This window comes from Gavia stellata, chromosome 22 (genome assembly GCF_030936135.1).
Source record: "Gavia stellata isolate bGavSte3 chromosome 22, bGavSte3.hap2, whole genome shotgun sequence".
NCBI lineage: Eukaryota > Metazoa > Chordata > Aves > Gaviiformes > Gaviidae > Gavia > Gavia stellata.
Window position 1 is genome coordinate 1,507,903 of NC_082615.1, and position 21,514 is coordinate 1,529,416.

Genomic DNA, 21,514 nt, shown 5'->3' on the forward strand with positions numbered 1-21,514 from the left:
CCCTGCAGAGAATACAAGGCAGGGACTCGTAGCAATTTCCAGTCTCCTCAGCTGCGTGCATGCCTGAGCTTGGCCAAAATCTTCCCAGGTATGGAGGCAGTGGAGTGGAAGCAGAAGTTTGGGGCTGTGGATGTTGGGGAAGTCGGGCAGAAAGAGGGCTCTTCTGGTTGCAGGGGAGCATTGGAGGCACGGATGCAGCATGCCATGTGTCCCCTCCCAGGCACATCCAGGCTTTCTGCCCGGGCTCTTGGCAGTGCCTGCTGGGGTGTTTCACACTCAGTGCCCCCTCTCAGAGCCCAGTGGGGCTCAGCTCGCTCTGGGGATGGTGAGGAGTGAGATGGGCAGAGCTCACTGCAATCCTCGGGCTGCCCTGGCCCCAGTAGTAACCGTGCTGGGGCTGCTCCTGGGGCTGCACCCCAACTCCATTGGGAGACTCCCCTTCCTTCCCATGCAGGCAGCGGGTGGGCAGCTGCATCTGGCAGCAGGCAGCCTGCTTGTCCCTGTCCCAGACTGGCTCGCACCAAACACACTCCTGCAATTTTGTACAATTTCCATACAAGTGATGAGTACAACCTGTGGGCTTTGCTCAGTGCTTGTTACTAGGCAATAGAAATATTAGCTACAGGTTGTTGCAGCTGAAAGGTTTCCTCCAAGAGCATGACTCGCGTGTGCCAGGCCCTGTACAGACGTACAGGCAAGCCTGGGCTCTGCCTTGGTGAGATGCAGAATTTGACCCCACTGAAGACAGCTGGACACTGGCAGCCCATGGGCATGTGCCGGGGTAGACGCAGTGGCAGTTGCTCGCAGGCTGCGATTACTGTGCTGCTGCTTTTGTTTTGCCCAAAGGTACGACAGGACCAAGCTGTCACTGAAGGAGATCACGAATGTGCAGTATGTGTCGTGCATGAACCCGACTGCGGGGAGTTTCACCATCAACCCGCGCCTGCAGGTAAAGCCCTGCGAAATGGCAGGCACATTGTTGTTTTTGTTTTTGAGTGGATTATTTAAGCATGAGGCCAGAGGAAAAACACTGGCAGATCCTGCTGTCATTTTATCAGTAGTAATGGCATGAATCTCTTGAGGGACTGTAATTCCTAATGGCGAAGCAGCAGACATGCTCCCTTATTCCGTTGTTTGTTTTTCCTCACATTCTGCTGCTCAGTCGGAGGAAGAAGTCGCAAATTGCCAGCCAGCTTAACACCTGCTTTCAGGACAGCCTTCTGGTTCATACAGACAAATTTTGCCCTCATTTAGCTAATATTTACCTCTGGAATGTAGTTCATTAAAGCCTTTTGGTTTCTAAAATTTTCGGATGGAGCTAGCAGTATATTCTCATTAAAAAGAGGTGTGCGGGGGAAATCCAAACAAAGAAAATAAAAAACAAAACTGTGCAAGTGCTGATGGTAACAGAAGTATAGATTTAGGAAGAGATCTTAAACATCACGGCTTGATTTTTGGGACCTGTGAAGCTCAACCTGGGTCATAGAGCTGGTTATTTTCAGCTCTGAGGTTATTCACCCCTTCTCCAAGCCATGTGGCTGTGGTGGCAGAGCCTGGTCAGAGGCAGCCTGGCTGTTCCCTTTGCCTACAGATCAAAACCACTGAGCAGGTCCTGTTGGCATCCAAGGGGGACAAATGGCAGCCAGAGGGACGGTGCCTTTCCCAGCTGCATGGCAGGTATTTGCCATGCCATAGGCGGAAGCTTGGCATGTGAGCAGTAGTAAAGAAATACCCTGAGAAATGAGTCCCTATGCAAGAGCAGCCGTAACGCAGTGGGGTGGCTGCCACAGGGACAGATCATGCTCACAGAATCACAGAATCACTACGGTTGGAAAAGACCTGTAAGATCATCAAGTCCAACCTAAAAAAAAAAAAAAAAAAAAACAAAACCACAACAAAAAAAACCCCAAACAAACAAAAAAAACCAACCACCACACAACAACAACAAGCCACAACACACCAAAAACCAACCCACCCAACACCACACAGCACCATGTCCATCAAGCTACATCCCACAATGCCACATCCACACGCTCCTTGAATACCTCCAGGGAGGGTGACTCTACCACCTCCCTGGGCAGCCTATTCCAATGTTTCACTACTCTCTCAAAGTAGTGGGATGTTGGGGACCCTGGATAGTGGAAAGCAAAATTCTTTCCCTCGTGGAGAAACCTCATGACCAGAGCCATTCCAGGTCCTGGCTCCTCTTTAGCAAGGGACACGGTTGTGTTGAAAAGAAGCATCCCGTGGCTGGAAATGGGCATCTCCTCTGTCTTTGCAAGTTCCAAATCAATAAATGGGTCTTCTGGGAGATGGCACATTCCAGGGTCTGTTCCTAACAAAGACAGTGACTGGGTTTCATCAGAGGTCGGTGGGACCTTCAGAGACCTTCAGCTCTTAAATGGACTGAACTTCCAGTGTAGCAGTTGTGAAATGCAGTTGAAAATCCCTTGTTTAGTGAGCAGAATGATGACACTTGCCAACTGTCCTCTACTAGGAAATTGGAAGAGGGAAATAGCCTTTTTCAGGTGGACTGCAAGTCATAGAACATCCCAGGTTGGAAGAGACCTCAAAAAGATCATCTGGTCCAAACTTTGACAGGAAAGGGAGCCTAGACAAGATTATCTAGCACTGTGTCCAATTGCATCAAGTCCCTAAGGGCATTTTGCTTGAGAGGTGGTTGCCCATCTCTCTGACCTTTCCATGTCTTTCTTTCTCTTCCTCAGCGTCACTTCTGCGTCTTCGCTCTCTCCGTCCCTGGTCAGGATGCCTTGTCCAGGATCTACAGCACCATTTTAATGCAGCACCTGACGAGTGGGAATTTCTCAGGGACTGTGCAAAAATCAGCTCAGCAGCTGATTGCCCTGGCCCAGGGACTGCATCAGAAAGTAGCTGCTACTTTCCTGCCAACGGCTATCAAGTTCCACTATGTTTTCAACCTGAGAGACTTCTCCAATATCTTCCAAGTAAGTGCAGTTGCTGTCCTGTGGCACTTGGAGCTTGTTCCAAGCAATGGGAGGCTGTGGACATGTGTTCCCCTGGCCCCGCTAGCCTTGGTGAGCGAAACACAGTCTTCCACCTAGCAATGACACAGCATGTGTGTCCCCCAAGTAAAGAGGGTGACCTCGGGCTGTTCCCTAATTCCTGATTGGTTTTGGATGGATTCCAGAGCCATCACCCATGACTGAGGAACATCAGTTAGAAGCTTATTTATTTTCCAGCCTCCCGTGGTCAATGGGGAAGGATGAATAGTTCCAGAAGGAGGTGCAGGTTTTGGGTGGGTTCAAATGGCCTCTGGCTGTAGAAGGGACCAACTGAAGGGAGCTTTGGGCTCCTGACTTCAGCACTTTATTAAGTGACTGTTGGTGAGTGTGATGGAGCTGGGCTTGTCTTTGTAAGCCTCAGTTCCACAAGAGTATATGTGGGGATTAATGGCACTGCTCCACCACACAGGGAAATTACTTTATTGCACTGACGCAGGTGGTGGATACTTAGTGGGCTACTGACCCTGAAGATAGAGCAGTAACTACTTCAACTGCTCTGCCTAGAGCCAGTACAGCTTATGGACCTATACCGGCACGTCCTCTTAGTTTCTTGATGGTCAGGTACCCAGCATGTGCATGAAGGGTGGCATTTAAAGACTTGATAAACAAACCAAACTAGCTTTGACTTAATTGCTGAAACTGAATTACCACTGGAGCCAGTTCTGTACCAAGGGGAAGTTGTTCAGCTTTAGAAATGTTTTCTTCCAACAGTGGCGAGATTTATTTTTTTTCCCCAGAAATCTTGTGCTTTGAAGCCGTAGATACTACTGCTCAAAGAACCTTTCAGAGTTTAAGGCTGATTAATAAAGTTTGAGAAAGTTCTCAGCAGCCCAATTAAGAGGTTTGAAATACCATATCTTGTTGTAAAACCTCAGTTTGTAATTTGTTGCTGTCCTTATTTACACCTGGTTTACAAAGTAGGTGCTGAAAGTTCGGTGCCTTGTGGTCTGGTCCATCAGACAGGAGTTGAAGTAATGACAGGCAACGGGAAATCCAAGAACAGGACCTTGAAAAAGTTAATAACTCCTTTGTGTCAAGAAGGAATCAGACCTGTCACTTGTGCTCAGCTAAATATCAGCCGCCTTTGACGTTAGATGTGGGTCATGTTAAATCCTGGCTTCTAGTTAATCTGTGCTTTGAAAGGCAGAGAGAGAAAAGCATTTCAATGGGAAACTTTAATTCTAACCTTAGTCTGCTTGAAAGGTGCTAAGGTTGTGGGATATTAGAAAATGGCCTGCCAGATCTAGATGCTGGGCCAGAGGGTAGGAGCAGTGACAGGAGCTCATATGGCTTTTCATTTATCACATGGCTGCAGGAGTGGGGAAGTGTGGCTCCTTGGGCTCAAAATGTTTATTTAAATTGTGATTCAATTTTTGTTGAAATCCTTCCTTACCTTTTGCTATTCATTCTTGATTATTTCCTTACCTTAAATATTCTTGGGTTTTTGAGATCTCCTGGTTTCCTGTTTAGCTCTGCTAGAACACAATTTTTTTCCTGAAATTGAGTGTGAAAGAAGCTCTGGACTCTGGGAATGCATTTCCATGCATTGCATTCATTACGTCTTCATATATTCATAATTTAGCTCGAGCAATCTTGTCCAACCCCCTGCTCACGCAGGGCCATCTTCAAAGTTAGATCAGGCTGATCAGACAAGTTTTGAATGTTTCCAAGGCTGGAGTTCCCATAGCCTCCCTGGCCCTTGTTGCACTGCTAAATCCTCTCTATGGTGAAGTTTATCTATTTTTATTTCAATCAGAATTTCCCTTGCTGCAATTTGGTTTGTTGCCTCTTGTCCTTTTGCTATGCACCACCAAAAAAACATTTGGCTTGGTCTTCTCTATAACTCCCCACTGGGTAGTTGTAGACAGCAGTAAGATTCCCCTTCACCTTTTCCCTGGGCTGAACAAACCCATTTCTGTCAGCCTTTCCTTGCATGTTCTGTGCTTCACGATTTCGCAATCTTGGTGGCCTCCATTGAACTTGTTACTGTATGTCAATGTCTTTCTTGTACTGGGGGACCCAAAAATGGATTGAGCCTCACACAGCTTTTCTCCGGCCTGTCAAGATCCCTCCCTTTGGTGTAATAACCTCTCTGCTTGATCAGCATCCTCTGCAGCCTGCTGAGAGTGTACTGCCTGGGTCATGGAGGAAGGCATTAAACAATATTGCCCCAGTACCAGCCCCTGTGGAACACCGCTGGTAGGTAGCCGGCCTCCAATTAGAACTTTGAGCCTGGTGGTCCAGCCGGTTCTCCACCCACCCTGCAGTCCGTCCGTCGGGTCCATGTTCTTTTATGATGCTTGATGAGATGGCATCTGGGAAAAAGAAAGAAGAAAAGAAAATAAGAGGGAAACAAAACAAAACAAACAAGCAAACAGAACCACCCAAAAAGCAGGGTCATCTGAGTTGCCAGGGCCTGTGGGAAGACGGCGAATTGGTGGATGTAAGGTTTGTAGGTTGGTGCATAATGCCTTTCTCAAATTCCTTTTAATCCCAGACAAACAATCAAACACCGAGTGCGTAATAGCTGCATATATAAAAGGCGTTTGGGGATTGCTGGTTTACCAGCTATTCTGTAATTATATGAGCAGGCAGTGATAACTGTTAAGGGGACAAACCATATGCAAATTGCAGCTGTGAAGGAGTCAACATCTGGCCTTGCTGCCTTTGTACTGTGATACTGCTGGCTCTGCATATGTTGTTAACAACGGCTCCATTGAGTCCTACACTTGGGTCACAACAACCCCATGCAGCGCTACAGGCTTGGGGACGAGTGGCTGGAAAGCTGCCCAGCAGAAAAGGACCTGGGGGTGCTGGTCGACAGCCGGCTGAATATGAGCCAGCAGTGTGCCCAGGTGGCCAAGAAGGCCAACAGCATCCTGGCCTGTATCAGAAATAGTGTGGCCAGCAGGAGTAGGGAGGTGATCGTGCCCCTGTACTCGGCGCTGGTGAGGCCGCACCTCGAATGCTGTGTTCAGTGTTGGGCCCCTCACTACAAGAAGGACATTGAGGTGCTGGAGCGTGTCCAGAGAAGGGCAACAAAGCTGGTGAGGGGTCTGGAGCACAAGTCTGATGAGGAGCGGCTGAGGGAGCTGGGGTTGTTCAGTCTGGAGAAGAGGAGGCTGAGGGGAGACCTTATTGCTCTCTACAACTACCTGAAAGGGGGTTGTGGTGAGGTGGGTGTTGGTCTCTTCTCCCAAGTGACGAGTGATAGGACTAGAGGAAATGGCCTCAAGTTGTGCCAGGGGAGGTTTAGATTGGATATTAGGAAAAACTTGTTTACTGAAAGGGTTGTCAGACATTGGACCAGGCTGCCCAGGGAGGTGATTGAGTCACCATCCCTGGAGGTATTTAAAAGATGTGTGGATGAGTCACTTAGGGACATCGTTTAGTGGTGGACTTAGCAGGGTTAGGTTTATGGTTGGATTTGATGATCTTAAAGGTCTCTTCTAACCTAAACGATTCTATGATTCTATTCTATGATGCTATGATTTGCAATCTGTCCAGCGCCTCTGGCATTATCATACCATTTTAGATTTTAATACCGTATCTAAACATTTAAGTAGGGCCTTACAAGCCTAGCTTGGTTCCCTTTGTCAAAACTTCCTGACAGCTGTTATTATGAGGAGTCCTGTGCTAATTGTCTCATTACAAAACACTCCAAGAACCTGTATCTTAATTGCTGCAGCTAATGAAGAATGAATGCGTTTGGACTGGTATGCATGTGAGTGTTGCGCAGAACAAGGAAGACTGCCCCAAAGCAAGTCAGCAGTAATTCCTTTCAGCAGACAGATATGGGAACTTAACTGCTTTCATGTTTGTCCTTCTGCACCTAATACCGATTGCCACCTAGCCTGAGCTGATCAGGCTGATGCCTGTGTTGCTTGGTGTGAGGGTTCAGCTGAAGGTGACTCCAGAACATGTCCAATCCAAACAACAGCAAAACGCCAGAGAGATTTGTCTAGACAAATAAATGTATTGGTGAAACCAAGGGAAAAAGAGCAATATATAAACCCAGGGGTTGAAGGCTCGACTGGCAGCAGTGGTCTAACTTTGTAAAGCACTGTACATGTTTGTCCTGGCTAATTGGAATGATCATCTCGGGGGATCTGAGCGTCTTTAGTGGGATTCCTTTTTGCCTGGCTAGTTATGCCCTCTCCCTCAGCAGAGAAAAACTTGCGTATTTCAAGTTCAGCTCGTCCTCACGGAAACACAGAGAAAAGCGCAGAGGAGCTGTGTTTCCGAAGCACCTCGTTGACTGGAGGTGAAAGGAGTCCGAGGCGACTGTCCTGTCGTCAGACATCGGCACTTTAGAGGTCTAAGGTGGGATTTGACTCCAGATTAAGAAGCTCAGATGCAGGTGTGTGAGGATATCTAGGTTCAACCAAGGCCGGGGAGGGCAGAAAGCTGTCCAGGTCCCCCTGCCAGGGACACAGATGTGGTTTCACTCTGGTGCCCAAATGTGGGTGTCTAGTGCTTTTTGAAACACATCAGGACATCCCACCTGGGCTCTGGTGGCTGTACGAGGACACAGGTGTCTTCCTGTGTTGTATCTGCCTGCCCTGTGTGGGTATCTTCTCTGAACTACTTGAGCAGTGCTGCTTTCAAGGCTCCCTTGGCTGTAGAGTAGGTGTCCCCTGAGATGAACCATGTGTTGACTTAGGAAAGTCATGGGAAATCCCATGTATTCCTACACATTGATGATTTTATCCACTGTTCTCACTTGATATCTGTCTCTGGACTTCACCTTCAACAGGACAACACTAAATGCCTCAGCATTGTACTCAGTGGTGCCACTGCTTCTCTGGCATCAGCTGGCCAAGAGCCATAGGGTGAAACTTTGGTTCAGGCCTTCACATAAGCTGGTATCTCCTGTGTGGCACCAGGGTAACGTGTGTATGCCCACCATGGGGGGCTGGCTCCCCAAAGGGCAACATGAGTCTCCAGCGAGGTAGAGACTGGCAGAAGGGCTGTGGGTGATGAAGGGGAACCAAATGGTGAAGGAAGCCAGAACCAGGCATAGTTTCTCTGATGAACACACAAACACATTCAGGCCACTGCTGACATGGAAACCCACTAGGGTCTGGATTGAAGGATGCTCCTTTCTGATTTTGAAAAAGAATAAGAAGGAGCCTTAAAATCCGTGATCACCTTCAACCCCCTGGGCTCATGGGCTGGTTTTGAATGGTTACAGAAGGCTCAGCAAGTACTGTAAGACCTATCTGTAATAAACCAGCTTAAATTTGCTGTCACATCTTGTTGGGAGATGTTCAGAGTGAGGAGAGGCTGGAAACCACAGTCCAGGATGACAGTCAAGAAGGAGCTGGAGTAGGATTAGGCAAGATCTGCAGGAATGGCAGCCCTGGATCCTTGTCCTTGGTCTATATGTCACTTACTGTTACTGATGTTACTGTTGCAGGGGCAAGGTCACCCTTCAGTTCTTTATAATCCTTTGGGCTCATCAGAAGGTGTTATCTGTTATTTTCCCTCTGTAGCAGGTCCCATCTGTGGTTAAAGTCCGACACTGCTTTGCTTTGCATTTCTATGGCACCTTTTCATGCCTCTAGGTCCCAATATGCGCTGCAGAGTTAAATTGATTGGTACGCTCCAGGCAATTTACCCTTGATTAAAGTAGACAGGTCTCTGCAGTGACAGAGTTGTGGATTATGCTTTTTAAAAATATATTCCCTGCTGGCTCACACCAGAGAAAGCCCTGTTGCTGTTTTTCTTTCCATCTGAAAGGGTTACCATGGTATTATGCTCTAAATTATATCTGTCATCTCTGTAAAATAATAATCATAGACTCAGCAGGGTTGTATTTTGCTTTTTATTCCCATTTCTAACAAGATTTTCAAGCAGCATGTCATATTAAGATCTGCAGCAGTTGAGGAAGAACGGCCTCTCTCTCTTCCTGACAGCAAGCTGATAGCAGTGGCTCTGGCGTACCCCGCTCCACCTGAGCTTTGCCTCCATGCGGGCTTTAGCGGCTGGCAGACTTCATGCTCCTTTGCATGGGGAGGGATTTTTGTATTTACCTGTGGCTGAACTTGCTTAAGAGCCCTGCAAACGCCAAACTGCACCTTGTGCTTTGCCTGCTGGTGCCTGGCTGGAGGTAGGGGACAAAAGCGGCTGCAAGACTGGTGCAGGGTCGGCAGCACCCTGGTTTTGTTCCTTGGTCTGGCGCAGTTGTTTGGCATGACTTAGCCTCGGGCTTGATTGGGATTTGGTTACCGGAGCCAGTCTGGTTTCAGAATTTCCCCTTCCTTCTGTCTTGCCCTCTCTGCTATTTCTTCTCCTAACAGCAGCTGGTTATGGGCTGCTCCATCACACACAGCAGCCACAGCAGTATGTGGTGCCAGTGGGGTGGCTGGAGCCCCTCGTCAATCCTCCCTGATGAGGATATTTTGAAACTGGCCTTTTAAATAAGACTCTGGGTTCGTGGCCCACATGCTGTTGATAGTAATGTTGTGTTTGTCACTGTTTTCATGTCACCACTGTCCTCAAAGTGCTGCGGCTGCCCCAAGAGCCCCAAGAATAACATCAGGAAGGAGAGCAGGGTGCTTAGTCCAACAGTGCAGGACGGCTGGAAGAGGTCACTACGTTGCACAAGTTATTATTATTTTAAATGCTATTTAGACTGCAAAGAGAAAAAGTAATTTATTTTTCTTACCTTTTTATGCCTGGGAGACTTTCTATTCTGTCACCCTCTGATCACCCCATCCATGGGAGCGTGTTAGCTCTCCCTTCACATTCACCCATGCCACGGGCAGGGGAAGCTGTGCTGTACGTCCTGGTGCTTCCTTCCACTCAGGGGCTGCCTGCAGCAGCACTAGCAGGAAGCCAGCCTGCTGGCAGGGAGCCTTGCAAGGTGCAAAGCTTAAGAGGTGGAAAAAATTATCACTTTAGCAAGTCTAGTGTCCAGAGTTCATGTTATGTTGCTTCGGACCCTGATTTCTGGACACGTGTTACAGTTTTGCTGGTTTTGCCAGAATGGCTTGAATGTTTCTAGTGCTTTTTTTTTTCTTTAAACCCAAACATTCAGCTTCCCTCTACATGTAAGTTTTATTGTGTTCTAGATAGCAGCATGCAAAGTCTTTGACTGTCTTGTAACTGCAGAGGCCTCTTCTCTTTCTATTTTGGCTAGCTATGTGCAATATATGTCCATGTAAAGATGAAGCATGCATCTCCTCCATACATGCCCCTGAGAGCATGTTAGGGTGCAAAGGGAAAGAAAAATGTAAATGTCTCTCTCCACTGGACCATCTGACCATTTGACTTTGAATATCTTCTTTGAAGAGCTACTCTATTACCAAAAATCGTTTAGCTGTGTGATGTAGAACTTTTTGGTACTGTGGGCAGTACCAGAGCTGTGCATCTGACTATAGAAAAATGAGTGATCCTTTTATTTGTGAGTGGCTTCAAACTAAATCTAGAGCACCTGAACTTACAGATGAAGAAAATGGTATTGCATGGAAGCTGTTTTTTCATGGAAGGCTCCTGAGGTTTCAGGGGGAACCAGTGGTTGTGTGGGAGGATAGAACTCAAGAGAGCTGGCTGGAGTGTATGGCTGTGCTAGATGGTTTTTGGAGACCATTCCTGGTCAAAGGATAGTGGTAACACAGCATTTGGGATAATGCTGTTGGTTAGGACACGTTAATGGAGCCGTAGTGGGAATTGTCCTGCCCTGGGTCAGGGCTGCTAACCGTCCAGATGTGCTGACATTGTAAAGTGGGAGCTGACCAATACTTGTCACTGTTTTCAGAGCTCTGATGGGCAGCAGAAATATCTCTTGGACTTCTCTCACTACAGCTGTGATGGGTGCAGAGCAATGAGGTCCTGCTGGGAGGGGACACACTCCCTGACAAGTTGATGGGCTCACGGGTGCTTTTCACTCTCCTCCTTTTCATGGAGATCATAGGGAAAAACCAAGCAACTGGCTGAGGTCAGGTCCTGCCTTGTCAGAGCCGTGACAACGCGTCTCCGCTGGCATGTTGATGTGTGACGACAATATGGCAGACAAGTCTTGCTGGGATGATTAGCATATTCCCCGTTTCCGTGCCAAATATGCATCCTCTCCTGGGGTGATTATTAAGCTACTGAGGAGCCTGTCACTCAGAATTAGCCAGTAATAAATCCTGATCTGATGGGTCTCAGCTGGAGGGTGGTGGTTCCCCCGCAGCCTGGCTCCACACTCCTTGGCAGGGTGATGGCGATCCCTTCGCAGCCCAATGGGCACAGCTGCTCCTCTCGGCAAAGGCCTCTTCTGGCGTTTCGCTATTTTATCACCAATGTCGTGATATTTGATATTGTTGCCTACAGAAGCCTCGGTGCAGCAGAGAGGGTTTCCTAACCAGCTTCTGGCCTTTCTGTCGAGGAAGAGAAGCTGAAGGATTTGGCTGAAATACAACCTGAGGACTCAACAGCCAGATGGATAAAACTTGCATTGACATGGCAAAGGGCAAAGGATTATCCATTTTTTGGAGGGTTTTTTTTGCATGCTGGCACCACATCCCTCACAGATGCAGCGACCCATGATCATGCATCCTTCATGTGTTCCATGGAGGATCGCATGGCTCTTTGGGGATGCAGGTGGTTGTGTTCATGGAAGAGCCTGGTAGCTCTGCTGAGAGGAGCGAGGAGAGTCAGGTTTGCAAAGTGAGAAAAGGGGAGGTGTTCAGCTGTTAAGTTAATAAACATTACAGATTTTCTTCCCTCTGAGGTAGCCTTACACATTCTTGGATCAAGAACACAACAACTTCTGTGGCTTGGGATGTCTTTAGAGTGACTGAGTGATTTTTATTTTATAATCAGTTTAGGACCTGATGGGTTTCACCTTTCTCTCTTCAAGTTGTCAGCTCTTCTCACTAGTTTTTTTTCTGAAATAAATAAAATACAATTTGACAGCTGTAGCGACAAATGTGAAACCCAGTTTGAGCCATGGGCCATTGAGCTGAGAGGGACTGCTTTACATTGCTTTTAGTACATTTTATATTTTATGTATAAATAATTAGATGTTAGGAATAAAAGCTGTCTATTTAATTCATGCCATTGAAAACCCTGTGTGCTGTTAATAGCCTTAGTTATAGGCAACACCTCTTTGAAATAGAATTTTTATGCATTTTAATAGAGTTCATGGTAAACATACTGTGATAAGCAGACAGCAACTAATATTTCCTGCAGGCAGAATGCACCTAATTAAAATTAATTGATTAAAAAAAAATAAAACATCACCACCAAAGTTTCCAAGCTGGTTGTTCTTCTTGACAAAGCACCATGGTGTGGTGTGGGGATGCAAAAAGCCACATGTCTGGGCTGGTGCCTGATTCTGCACTCTCTTTGCTGCTGAGATCAGGACCACCAGCCCAGCCAGGCTGCGAAGGGGATGGTGTTTAGGGTATCAAAATGAGTATAATGAATATAAACTGCTTTGGGAGATTGGGGGTGACAAAGGGCACATTCTCCAGGGGCTGTAGAGTAGGGGCTTATTCAGAAGTTCACTTGCAGGTTGCTACAACAACGTTGCATTTAGAGTTATTCAGCCCCATTCTAGTATGATAGCTGGGATGCTGGGGCTGAGGTTAGTCCTTTAGGGTCAAGACAGGGTTTTCTGACTGTCTCTGCTCTCCCCAGGGCCTTCTGTTCTCTACCCCTGATTGCCTGAAGCAACCCCAAGACCTAGTGAAGCTCTACCTGCATGAGTCAAACCGGGTGTACCGAGATAAGATGGTTGAAGAAAAGGATTATGGTACCTTTGATAAAATCCAGCTGGAGATGGTGAAGAAATTCTATGATGTAAGTGTTGGGGTTCATAACTCTGATAATAACATACATACTCACAGGAAAAAAAATTCCTTGGGAAAGCAGAGTTTGACCCAAGGTCTGACCATCTCTCACTTGCCTGGAGGGCAATGCTCTTGATGGGAGCCCAGGAGGAAAACCTCTGTTGTCTGTATTCTGGGCTGCCAATGTTGCGATATGGGTAAATGATGCACTCCATAAGGGCACTGGGGAGAGGAGATTCGGGCTCTGTGAATGAATTTAATTCCTTTGTTTAAGTGCTTTGTGTCTCATGTGACAAAAACAGGTGAAGGGTCAGATCCTCGGTCTCGATGGGAGCAAAGTGCAATGCCGGCACAAATCCTTAGTGCTTTCCCTTTTTTTCAAAATATCTTTCAAATGAAAGCTCTAGACCTGCTTTCCTTCAGGCCTGGCACCACCCAGCAGTGCTGCCGTATGAATCATACAAGTATCACTGAAGTGATAAGTGGTGCAGACAGTGCTTTTTCCTTCAAGTGTTATCATTGTCCATGCAACAGCCTAATGTTATGGCTATTGCTGCGGGGCTTTTCTTGTGGCCATGTTCTCTTATGGTAATGAGTTGAGGTTTTGTGATTTGCAAAAAGTTGTCAGAGCAAAGGAAGTCAGTATTGGGGCTTTTTCCTTTCCTCCTCTTTCCCTCTTGTCCCTCTTCCCCCTTTTCCAACATGCAGGGGCAACTATATATGCATAAAAAGGCATTTGCTGGAACACCATACTTTACTTGGAAAGATGGCATACAATCACACAGAATCACAGAATGACAGGGGTTGGAAAGGACCTCTGGAGATTGTCTAGTCCAACCTCCCCACCAGAGCAGGTTCACCTAGAGCAGATTGCACAGGAATGCATCCAGGCAAGTTTTGAATATCTCCAGAGAAGGAGACCCCGCAATCTCTCTGGGCAACCTGTTCCAGTGCTCTGCCACTCTGAAAGTAAAGAAGTTCCTCCTCATGTTTGGATGGAACTTCCTATGACCAAGTTTGTGCCCATTACCTCTCATCCTGTCACTGGGCACCACTGAAAAAAGACTGGCCCCATCCTCCTGGCACCACCCCTTCAGTATTTAGAAGCATTAAGAAGATCCCCCCCTCAGTCTTCTCTTCTCCAGACTAAAAAGACCCAAGTCCCTCAGCCTTTCCTCATAAGAAAGATGTTCTAGTCCCCTAACCATCTTTGTAGCCCTGAGCTACAGTGTAGTACAGTAGAGCTGCAGTGTTTTTTCCTATACTTGTTATACATCATTTTTTTTTTCTTTGATAGGACATTGAGGAAACTTTAGAGCAGACCAAGCGAATGAATGTTTTTTGCCATTTTGCTAAAGGCATTGGTGAACCCAGCTATAGGCCGGTTCCAGCTTGGGAGGCATTGAACCAGATCCTTGTGGAAGCCTTGGACACCTACAATGAAGTCAATGCTGCCATGAACCTGGTACTATTTGAAGACGCCATGTGCCATGTGTAAGGGGATTTTATGGCTTTATGGTCTCATCATAGCAGATTGTGCAGATTGCTTCCCTGGAGTTTCCTGGTGGATGTACGTATCCGTAATTATAGCTGATGGAGATGGAGGTGTGCAGAAGCTTCATCGGCCCATGTGGCGTGTCCAGCACAAATACTGCTCTGCTTCTCTAGCTGGTGTTTGAAGGGCACATTTGAAGCCATGAGGATGCCTGGGGCTGTCAGATGGAGGGACTGCATCCTGGTGGTTATTTTAAAGTCTGGTTGCTGTTATGATATCTTTGGCCCTTGATGCTCTGCATATGGCATGAACATTTATTGTACGTGACAATGTTCAAGTGCTTTATTGTCTTCACTTGACAGCTGCAGAACTAGTTATACTGGGATTTCCCTACATACTGTCACAACTGGTTTAGAGCCATGTTTACACAGGTTCTTAGTGGGATTTTCGAAAGTATATAAAGTGAGATTATGTGCATTCAGGCTACTAGTTTAAATGGATTGAGGCATTTAAACTGCTTTGATCCTTTGAAAATCCTGCTTGCATTTAGATGCCAGATGGATTCCCTTTGGAAACTGGACATATGGGACCCTATGAAAATAGCAAGCCTCCAGTTCATAGTTATGAAGCTATTTACATGTCTGTGGTGTAGATAATGAGGTGTACCTCCAGCTTTCGAATAGGATTTAAACACTTATTGGGAATTCCAGCAGAGGCAGACTCATTTCTTGGTGCTGAAATGCAGATCTGGCCTTAGATCACTTCAGAAGATGGACTTGCCCTGTAAATCATAGTTTTAACTGGTTTTGTATGAAAACATGGTGTCAAGAGGTGCAGATTTGTGACGCTAAGCTAGGAGGAAGCTGCTGTCCTGCTGCACACCACTGTGTATGATTTCAGTTCTCGCTGGACCTGGCAACTTAATGGAGTCTCTCTCATGCAAATTAAAAAAAAAAATATAAAGTGCTACTCCTTTTAATGAACTGTTTAACCATTTCTGCTCTGAGAGCTCAACAACCTTTTACTTTTGCACTGTAGTGCACTGGCTATGCTGGGGCACATTTTCCCTTATAGTATGGGCATTAATTGGTATTAATATGCAACCTGATGTCCGTGGGCATTTTTGCTTGCATTGCTTGCAGGAAGGTGACAGTAATGTTAATCTTGTGCTCCTTTTGCACTTTACATAAATCGGGATTTGCGGCAAAACCTGGCACTATCCCTCCAATTAATATTGTCAATAATCAGGAAAGCGAGGTTTGAGTATTCAGCATGATTTTCCCTGGAGTCTGGTGAATTTCATTCATTGCTTTTGGAAATTGCATTTTGCTGAAACACACAACTTATTCCATCTCAAACAGCTTAGGAATGGCAGCTTTAATTTGCTGAAAATTTTCGGTTGGCAAAAAAAAAGAAAAAAGAAGGAAAAGTTAAGGACTTAATTTATGTAAGGAAGTGGGAGATACCTGTCAGGCACCTCCTAATCCAGGGCTCATCGTGCACATTCACAAAGCATGCAGCCCCGGAGAGCACACGCTTTCATCTTTGGGGAGAGCTAGCCTAGAGAATTGAAACCAGGAACACTAAAGCTCTCTGCACAAACTGGGTTGCATTTTTGGGTTTAATTTCACAAACAGTGGGAGTCTGGGTATAGATCGTGAGATACTTAAGTTGCAGTAAAGCAGTACAGCATTTCTCACAGTCTTATTTGAAAAATTAATTAGATTAGTCTGGGAAAATACTCAGTTAAGTGAGCTGAATAAAGTCAGTGATGTGAAGAGGGGAAAGGTGCTTGCATTTAAGACACAGGACAGTGACGTTTTCACAGGTAGGATCCTCTAAACGCCCCTTACTTGGGGTTTTAACACCTGGGGATGTCAGCAATGGCTTAAAGAGAATAAATTGGAGGCAGGCAGAGTTCACCATGAAACTCTCATACAGGACAAGTGAACAGATCTGGGAAATAACAGCAAGTTCATTTTTAAGAGTGAGAAAATCTCACTCTTAAGTAGTGGTAGTTTGTATAAATAAGAAACATGGACTGTGCTTTCCAGACAGGTTTTATGTCGTTCTAGATATATGTGAATATGCTTTAATGCATAGCAGGACTCTTCCCCTGAACATGAATCCCAAATGCTTTGTGAAGAGAAACCTTTTCCTGGGGAGATGTATCAGAGCCTTGATTTTCTTCTCAGTTTTTGCATGCTGATGTAATGTGCTTTTTCCCTTGTCTTCCCTGCAAAGATGTCCAGGCCTTCACCTTAAAATAGTTCTGTCCAGCAGGACTTGGCAGGTGGAAAAAAAATTGATCACAGTCTGAATTGCCACCAAACTATTTTTTTCATCAGCTGCGTTCTTCGTATGGGTCTCAGCAGAGATGGGGATTGATTGCTGACATGTCTCTTAGATTGACATTTTTCATCCCATTCAGAATACAATTTCTTAGTGAATAAAACATGTATTGAAAGGCACTGGGCAGAGAAAAAGAAAAATGCTCTTATTAATGAGAGATTTTGAATGCTTCAATTTAGTTGCCGCATCAACCGTATCCTGGAGTCCCCCAGAGGAAACGCTCTGCTGGTTGGCGTGGGTGGAAGCGGCAAGCAGAGCCTGACCAGACTAGCAGCCTTCATTAGCTCTCTGGAGGTTTTCCAGATCACTTTGAGGAAAGGGTATGGGATCCCTGACCTGAAGGTAGGTGATTTTTAAGGCTGGGGTGGGGGGAAGGAAAGAAAAAGCAGAACTTGCCCTGAAACTTGTTTTTGTTGCATATTGAGCGACATTGTTGTGAAGACGCTAAAAATCCCCAGACACAGTATTGGACTGCAGAGAGGAGCGATGTTTCTCAAAATACCTTGCTGAAATGTGTCTGCACAGGGGTGCAGAGCTGATGTCCTCTACCAGTCCTCTGAGCCGGCCAGGCCTGAGAGAACTCCAGCCCAAGGCTTAGTGTCAGCACTGGGCTGTGCTAATGAACCCAGCGGTGTGGACAACCACTTCACACTTGTTCAAGAAACTGTAAAGGACCAGAGATGTTCCATTTGATTATTATTTCTAATCAAAACAAGATGTGGCAATTAGCTCATCTGTGAGATGCCTGTTGTGCAGTGATTTGGAGGTGGAAAAGGAGCAGGAGAGAGTAGGAGGACAGTTCCCAAATCGTATCCAGTTCTTCCTCCGGTATTTTGTATAAGGGTGGGACTGAGCGGATGGTGGCTGGTTCACTAGAGACAACATGTGCCTGTGCTTATATTTATGCACAAGCTACTAAGCTTAAGCATTATAAATCAACATTTTAAAATATCACTGAAATGGTTTAAAAGTATTTTGGCAGCTGGCAAAATTACTGTCATTAAAAATGTTGTAAAAATCACAATCACAGTAACTTCAGTCCATTCTGCCTGGGTAATGTGATGGCCGATGAACCCAGGGTTCATTCCCCATCAGTGGCAGGACCTGATGACCTGTGGTCGTGTACAAGTTGCTTTCATCATGTCGCACAAGCCTGTCCCACCATCCATTGGGTATTTTCAGTTCTCCTCTGTGTTTTTCAACCCCGCTTGTGGGATTTTCTAGCTCCTACTTGCCTATTTATTGAGGAAGCCTGTGCTCCCATCTAGGAATATAGCTCAATACCAACATTAATAAACTTGTTTTCGATGCATCTCTTTGCTTCTCTGTCTGTGGAGGTGGAAGATAATTTGATGTTCCCTTCACTTTGTATTCTTTTTCAAAGAATTTATGAAATATGGAGACCTTTTTTTTCTCAGCTATGGAAGAGCGAGATGGTGACCCTCTCTGCCACTGGCCCCTCCCATTGTTTTAATTGATCTAATCCAAATGTCCAGTGATGAAAGCAACAAATGATTCTTTTGGAAGAAGCATGTGTGTTTGCTGAATTTCTAAGAGAGTTTCTGAAACGTTGGCCAGTGCGTTCCTTCAGGGTCCTCTGCATGTCTTCTATCCTGCTTGGCAGGGCAGGAAGAAAGGATGGAGTTTGAGCTGGATAAAGGTGTTTTTCCTATCTGATGAGCATCTTGGATTTCGAAAAGATTGTGCCCCTCATTAAGAAGACACTGTCCCCTTTGAAATGAAACAGCTTTTCCATGTGAGCAGGCTCTCTGCCAGCATCACTGCATGAAGTGGGAGACCGAAGGGTGAGTCCCTGCTTGGACTCTGGAAGAGAAGGAAGAAATACACAACTGAAAAAATCCATGTTTGCACAAGACATCTTCCCCCCTTCCTCACAAACAAAAAAAAAGGTGTTACAGCACCTCAGCAAAAAAACAAAACAAAACAAAAAAATTATTCATGTATACTTGTGAAACCAGAGAAATCTACAGAATGGGGATACCAAGGACCAACATTTCCGGCCACTGCTGTCTCTCGCAGTCTCTCTGGTGCTTTAGCTTCCCTGTGTATGTGACCTACTGTACCCACAGCCTGGCGCAGAGCGAGACTTTATGAACTCCCCTTGCAGTTTCCACAACCAGGGATTGCATTGATGTCTTCAGCCACATCCATTGACCTCTAAGTGTTTCAGTCACAGGCATTTCGCTTTGTTTAGCAGTGCTGGCCAGGGCTTTCTTCTCATTTTTGTGTTATACAGACCTGGGCATAATGTCAAGTCTTACTTGGTAATGTCTTACAATGATGACAGCAATAGACTCCCCCACATAAGCTCAGCCGTGAAGATGGAGAGTGGCCAAAGTGCAGTTTCATGCTAATTAATTGCAATTGCTTTGTTCTCAGTTAATGGGAAGATTCTGAAATATCCTACTCGTAGGTGTGATACCTAACCCATGCTTTGCATCCTCTTTTCATCCTCCAGGCAGACCTGGCAAACCAATACCTGAAAGCCGGTGTGAAGAACATAGGCACTGTGTTCCTGATGACCGATGCACAAGTGGCAGACGAGCAGTTCTTGGTGCTGGTGAATGACTTCTTAGCATCAGGTACGTCTCTTGTTGCTTTGATTTCTCTTCTCCGCCTTTTCAATGTAGTTTTGCTCATGGTAGCATCTGTAGCTCTAGAATATAGAGAAGGGCAATATATGAAGTAAGCTAGAAAATATGTGGGTAAAAGCAGTGCTAACGTCTCCTTGGTGAGGATGCACTCCATCATCTGGTAGATTTTTTTCTTCCTCTGATGTCTTGTACCCAGTTTTTCCATACTTCATGGTATACTGCATGTTGTTGTTAAGTGAGAATGTCTGTTGTGGTATTGCAGCTGAGGACAGAGCCAAAGGAATGAATGGAGAGATGAGGAGTTTGACCTATGGATCCGGTGCATCCACCATGCTCTAGTTGCCTAATAAAATAAGGTTGTTCCTGGCTAGAATATTTGACCAGAGTATCTGCGAGTTGGTTGATGATGCAAAGCCACCAGATGATCATGTCTCTGTGCATCAATTAGCTGCTTATCCCATTCCAGTCCTTTTCCTCTTTGTTTTTCCAGATGCATTTAAGTTTTTGAGTTGTTGCTTGCCAAAACAGCTGCAGAATAGTCAGCCTACATGGCAATGCTCTGTTTCCCTGCAGAACACGGCACAAGTATGTGTGGATGAGCGCTCCCCGTGCTGGGTGCACTGCAGCTACAGTGCACATGGGAGTGTGGAGCTGTGTCACCGTGACCACACTAGGTAACCCAGAGTGGGCATATTCCCCAGACTCCCTGGTAAATCACTGCTACTAACTGCTTGCCATTTGTTGCCTTATTTATGAGTCGGGAGTGGGAAGATACCATCTGGTTCAGGTGACTTCCATGGATGGTGAGGGATGGAGAGTTGAGAGCACAGTGGAGCCATAGTAACTCCAGAGCTGACATATGGGGCTATAAATTGGCCAGATGGTTTCAGAAGCAAACAAGCCCAGCCTGTGATGAATTTTAACCAGGTGTAAGGACATGGGTTGTTGTAGAGGGTGGTGAGTATATCCCACCACCTCTTATGCATGGTGTAGATGACACAAACATCTCATGACTCAAGGTGAAGCTCTGCAGTGTCCTGCAGCAAGGGGCAGGTGGAGCAGCCTGGCTTTGCGGTGTCCAGGTCATCTTACGGTGGCTTCGAAAGGTGGTGTGTTTTCCTGTGGTTGCTCTGTGGGGAAGTGGGGACAGATCAGAAGTCCTCACTCAGGGACCAGGGAGGCAGCACAGAATTGCAGCCGGACTGAGGAAGGAACCATGCAGGAACTGTGACTTCCTGTGGCATGAGCTAGTGCCGCCCAGCGAGTGCTGACTGATGGGTCTGGCTGCTATCTGCATGCTTGTTTTTCTTACTTGTTTCAGTTCTTATCATCACCTAAGAAGCCAGAACAAAATGTGTATTTTAGTCTTTCTTATAAATGAGCAGATTTCTGATTAGTGTATTTTCCTAAGTGATTAGTGCTCATATTGACAGTATCTCACTCAATAATGATGATTTCAATCAAATCAGAAGCCAGAAAGAAAGTGAATATGTGATAAATTGAGGAACCACTAAAGAAATATTTAGTTGGGTACATTTTTGGCAATCAGTTGCATAACTATTAACTTTTAAATGTTTTTAAAACATTTCTAACTTTTAAAACATGTTGTTGATCTGGGAGTTATTTGACCGCTGCTGGAAATGGCATTGAAGAGCTGCAGAAATTGTACATGTAACTAATTAATTTGCAAAACTAAAATTATTTCATTATCATATATAGCATATTAGGTATTTGAATTTTTTTTTGTAATTTAATTGACACTGTAGATCTGAGAAAAATGGACTTCCTGTACTTGACTCTATTCTATGTTTGTGTACCTTGTGCTTTTATAAGAACATTTGCTCTCACAAGTGTTTTTTTTGTAGCAGAATGACGTTCTGTGTCACTTTTCTGCTGCTGGGGTCTGTGGGCACCTGCCACAATGATTTTTCTTGATGAAGGGGTTTCCCTGAGCCCCTGAAAAGGGAGGAAGCTGTTTCACTTTGCTCTAAGACTACAACAAAATCCAGACCAGTAAAGCAAAATGTGCCCTCTTCTCCTAGGTGAAATCCCTGATCTCTTTCCTGACGATGAAGTTGAAAACATCATCAACAGTGTGAGGAATGAAGTCAAAGGCCGGGGGCTGGTGGACTCCAGGGAGAATTGCTGGAAGTTTTTTATAGAGCGTGTTCGACGACAGCTGAAGGTGAGACAGAGGCTGGGGGAGTTTGGGTCCTCATCACTGAC

The 21,514-nt window shown here is 45.7% G+C and overlaps 1 protein-coding gene across 1 annotated transcript in view; it reads left to right on the forward strand.

Annotated features, from left to right (window-relative positions):
- DNAH9 (dynein axonemal heavy chain 9) overlaps positions 1-21,514 on the forward strand; it is a 215,543-nt gene that overhangs the window by 70,772 nt on the left and 123,257 nt on the right. The window contains exons 40-46 of the mRNA XM_059828377.1: positions 847-949; positions 2,727-2,966; positions 12,675-12,836; positions 14,124-14,320; positions 16,853-17,015; positions 19,153-19,276; positions 21,331-21,473. Coding sequence (XP_059684360.1) covers positions 847-949; positions 2,727-2,966; positions 12,675-12,836; positions 14,124-14,320; positions 16,853-17,015; positions 19,153-19,276; positions 21,331-21,473 — 1,132 coding nt within the window. The remainder of the gene's footprint in view (positions 1-846; positions 950-2,726; positions 2,967-12,674; positions 12,837-14,123; positions 14,321-16,852; positions 17,016-19,152; positions 19,277-21,330; positions 21,474-21,514) is intronic.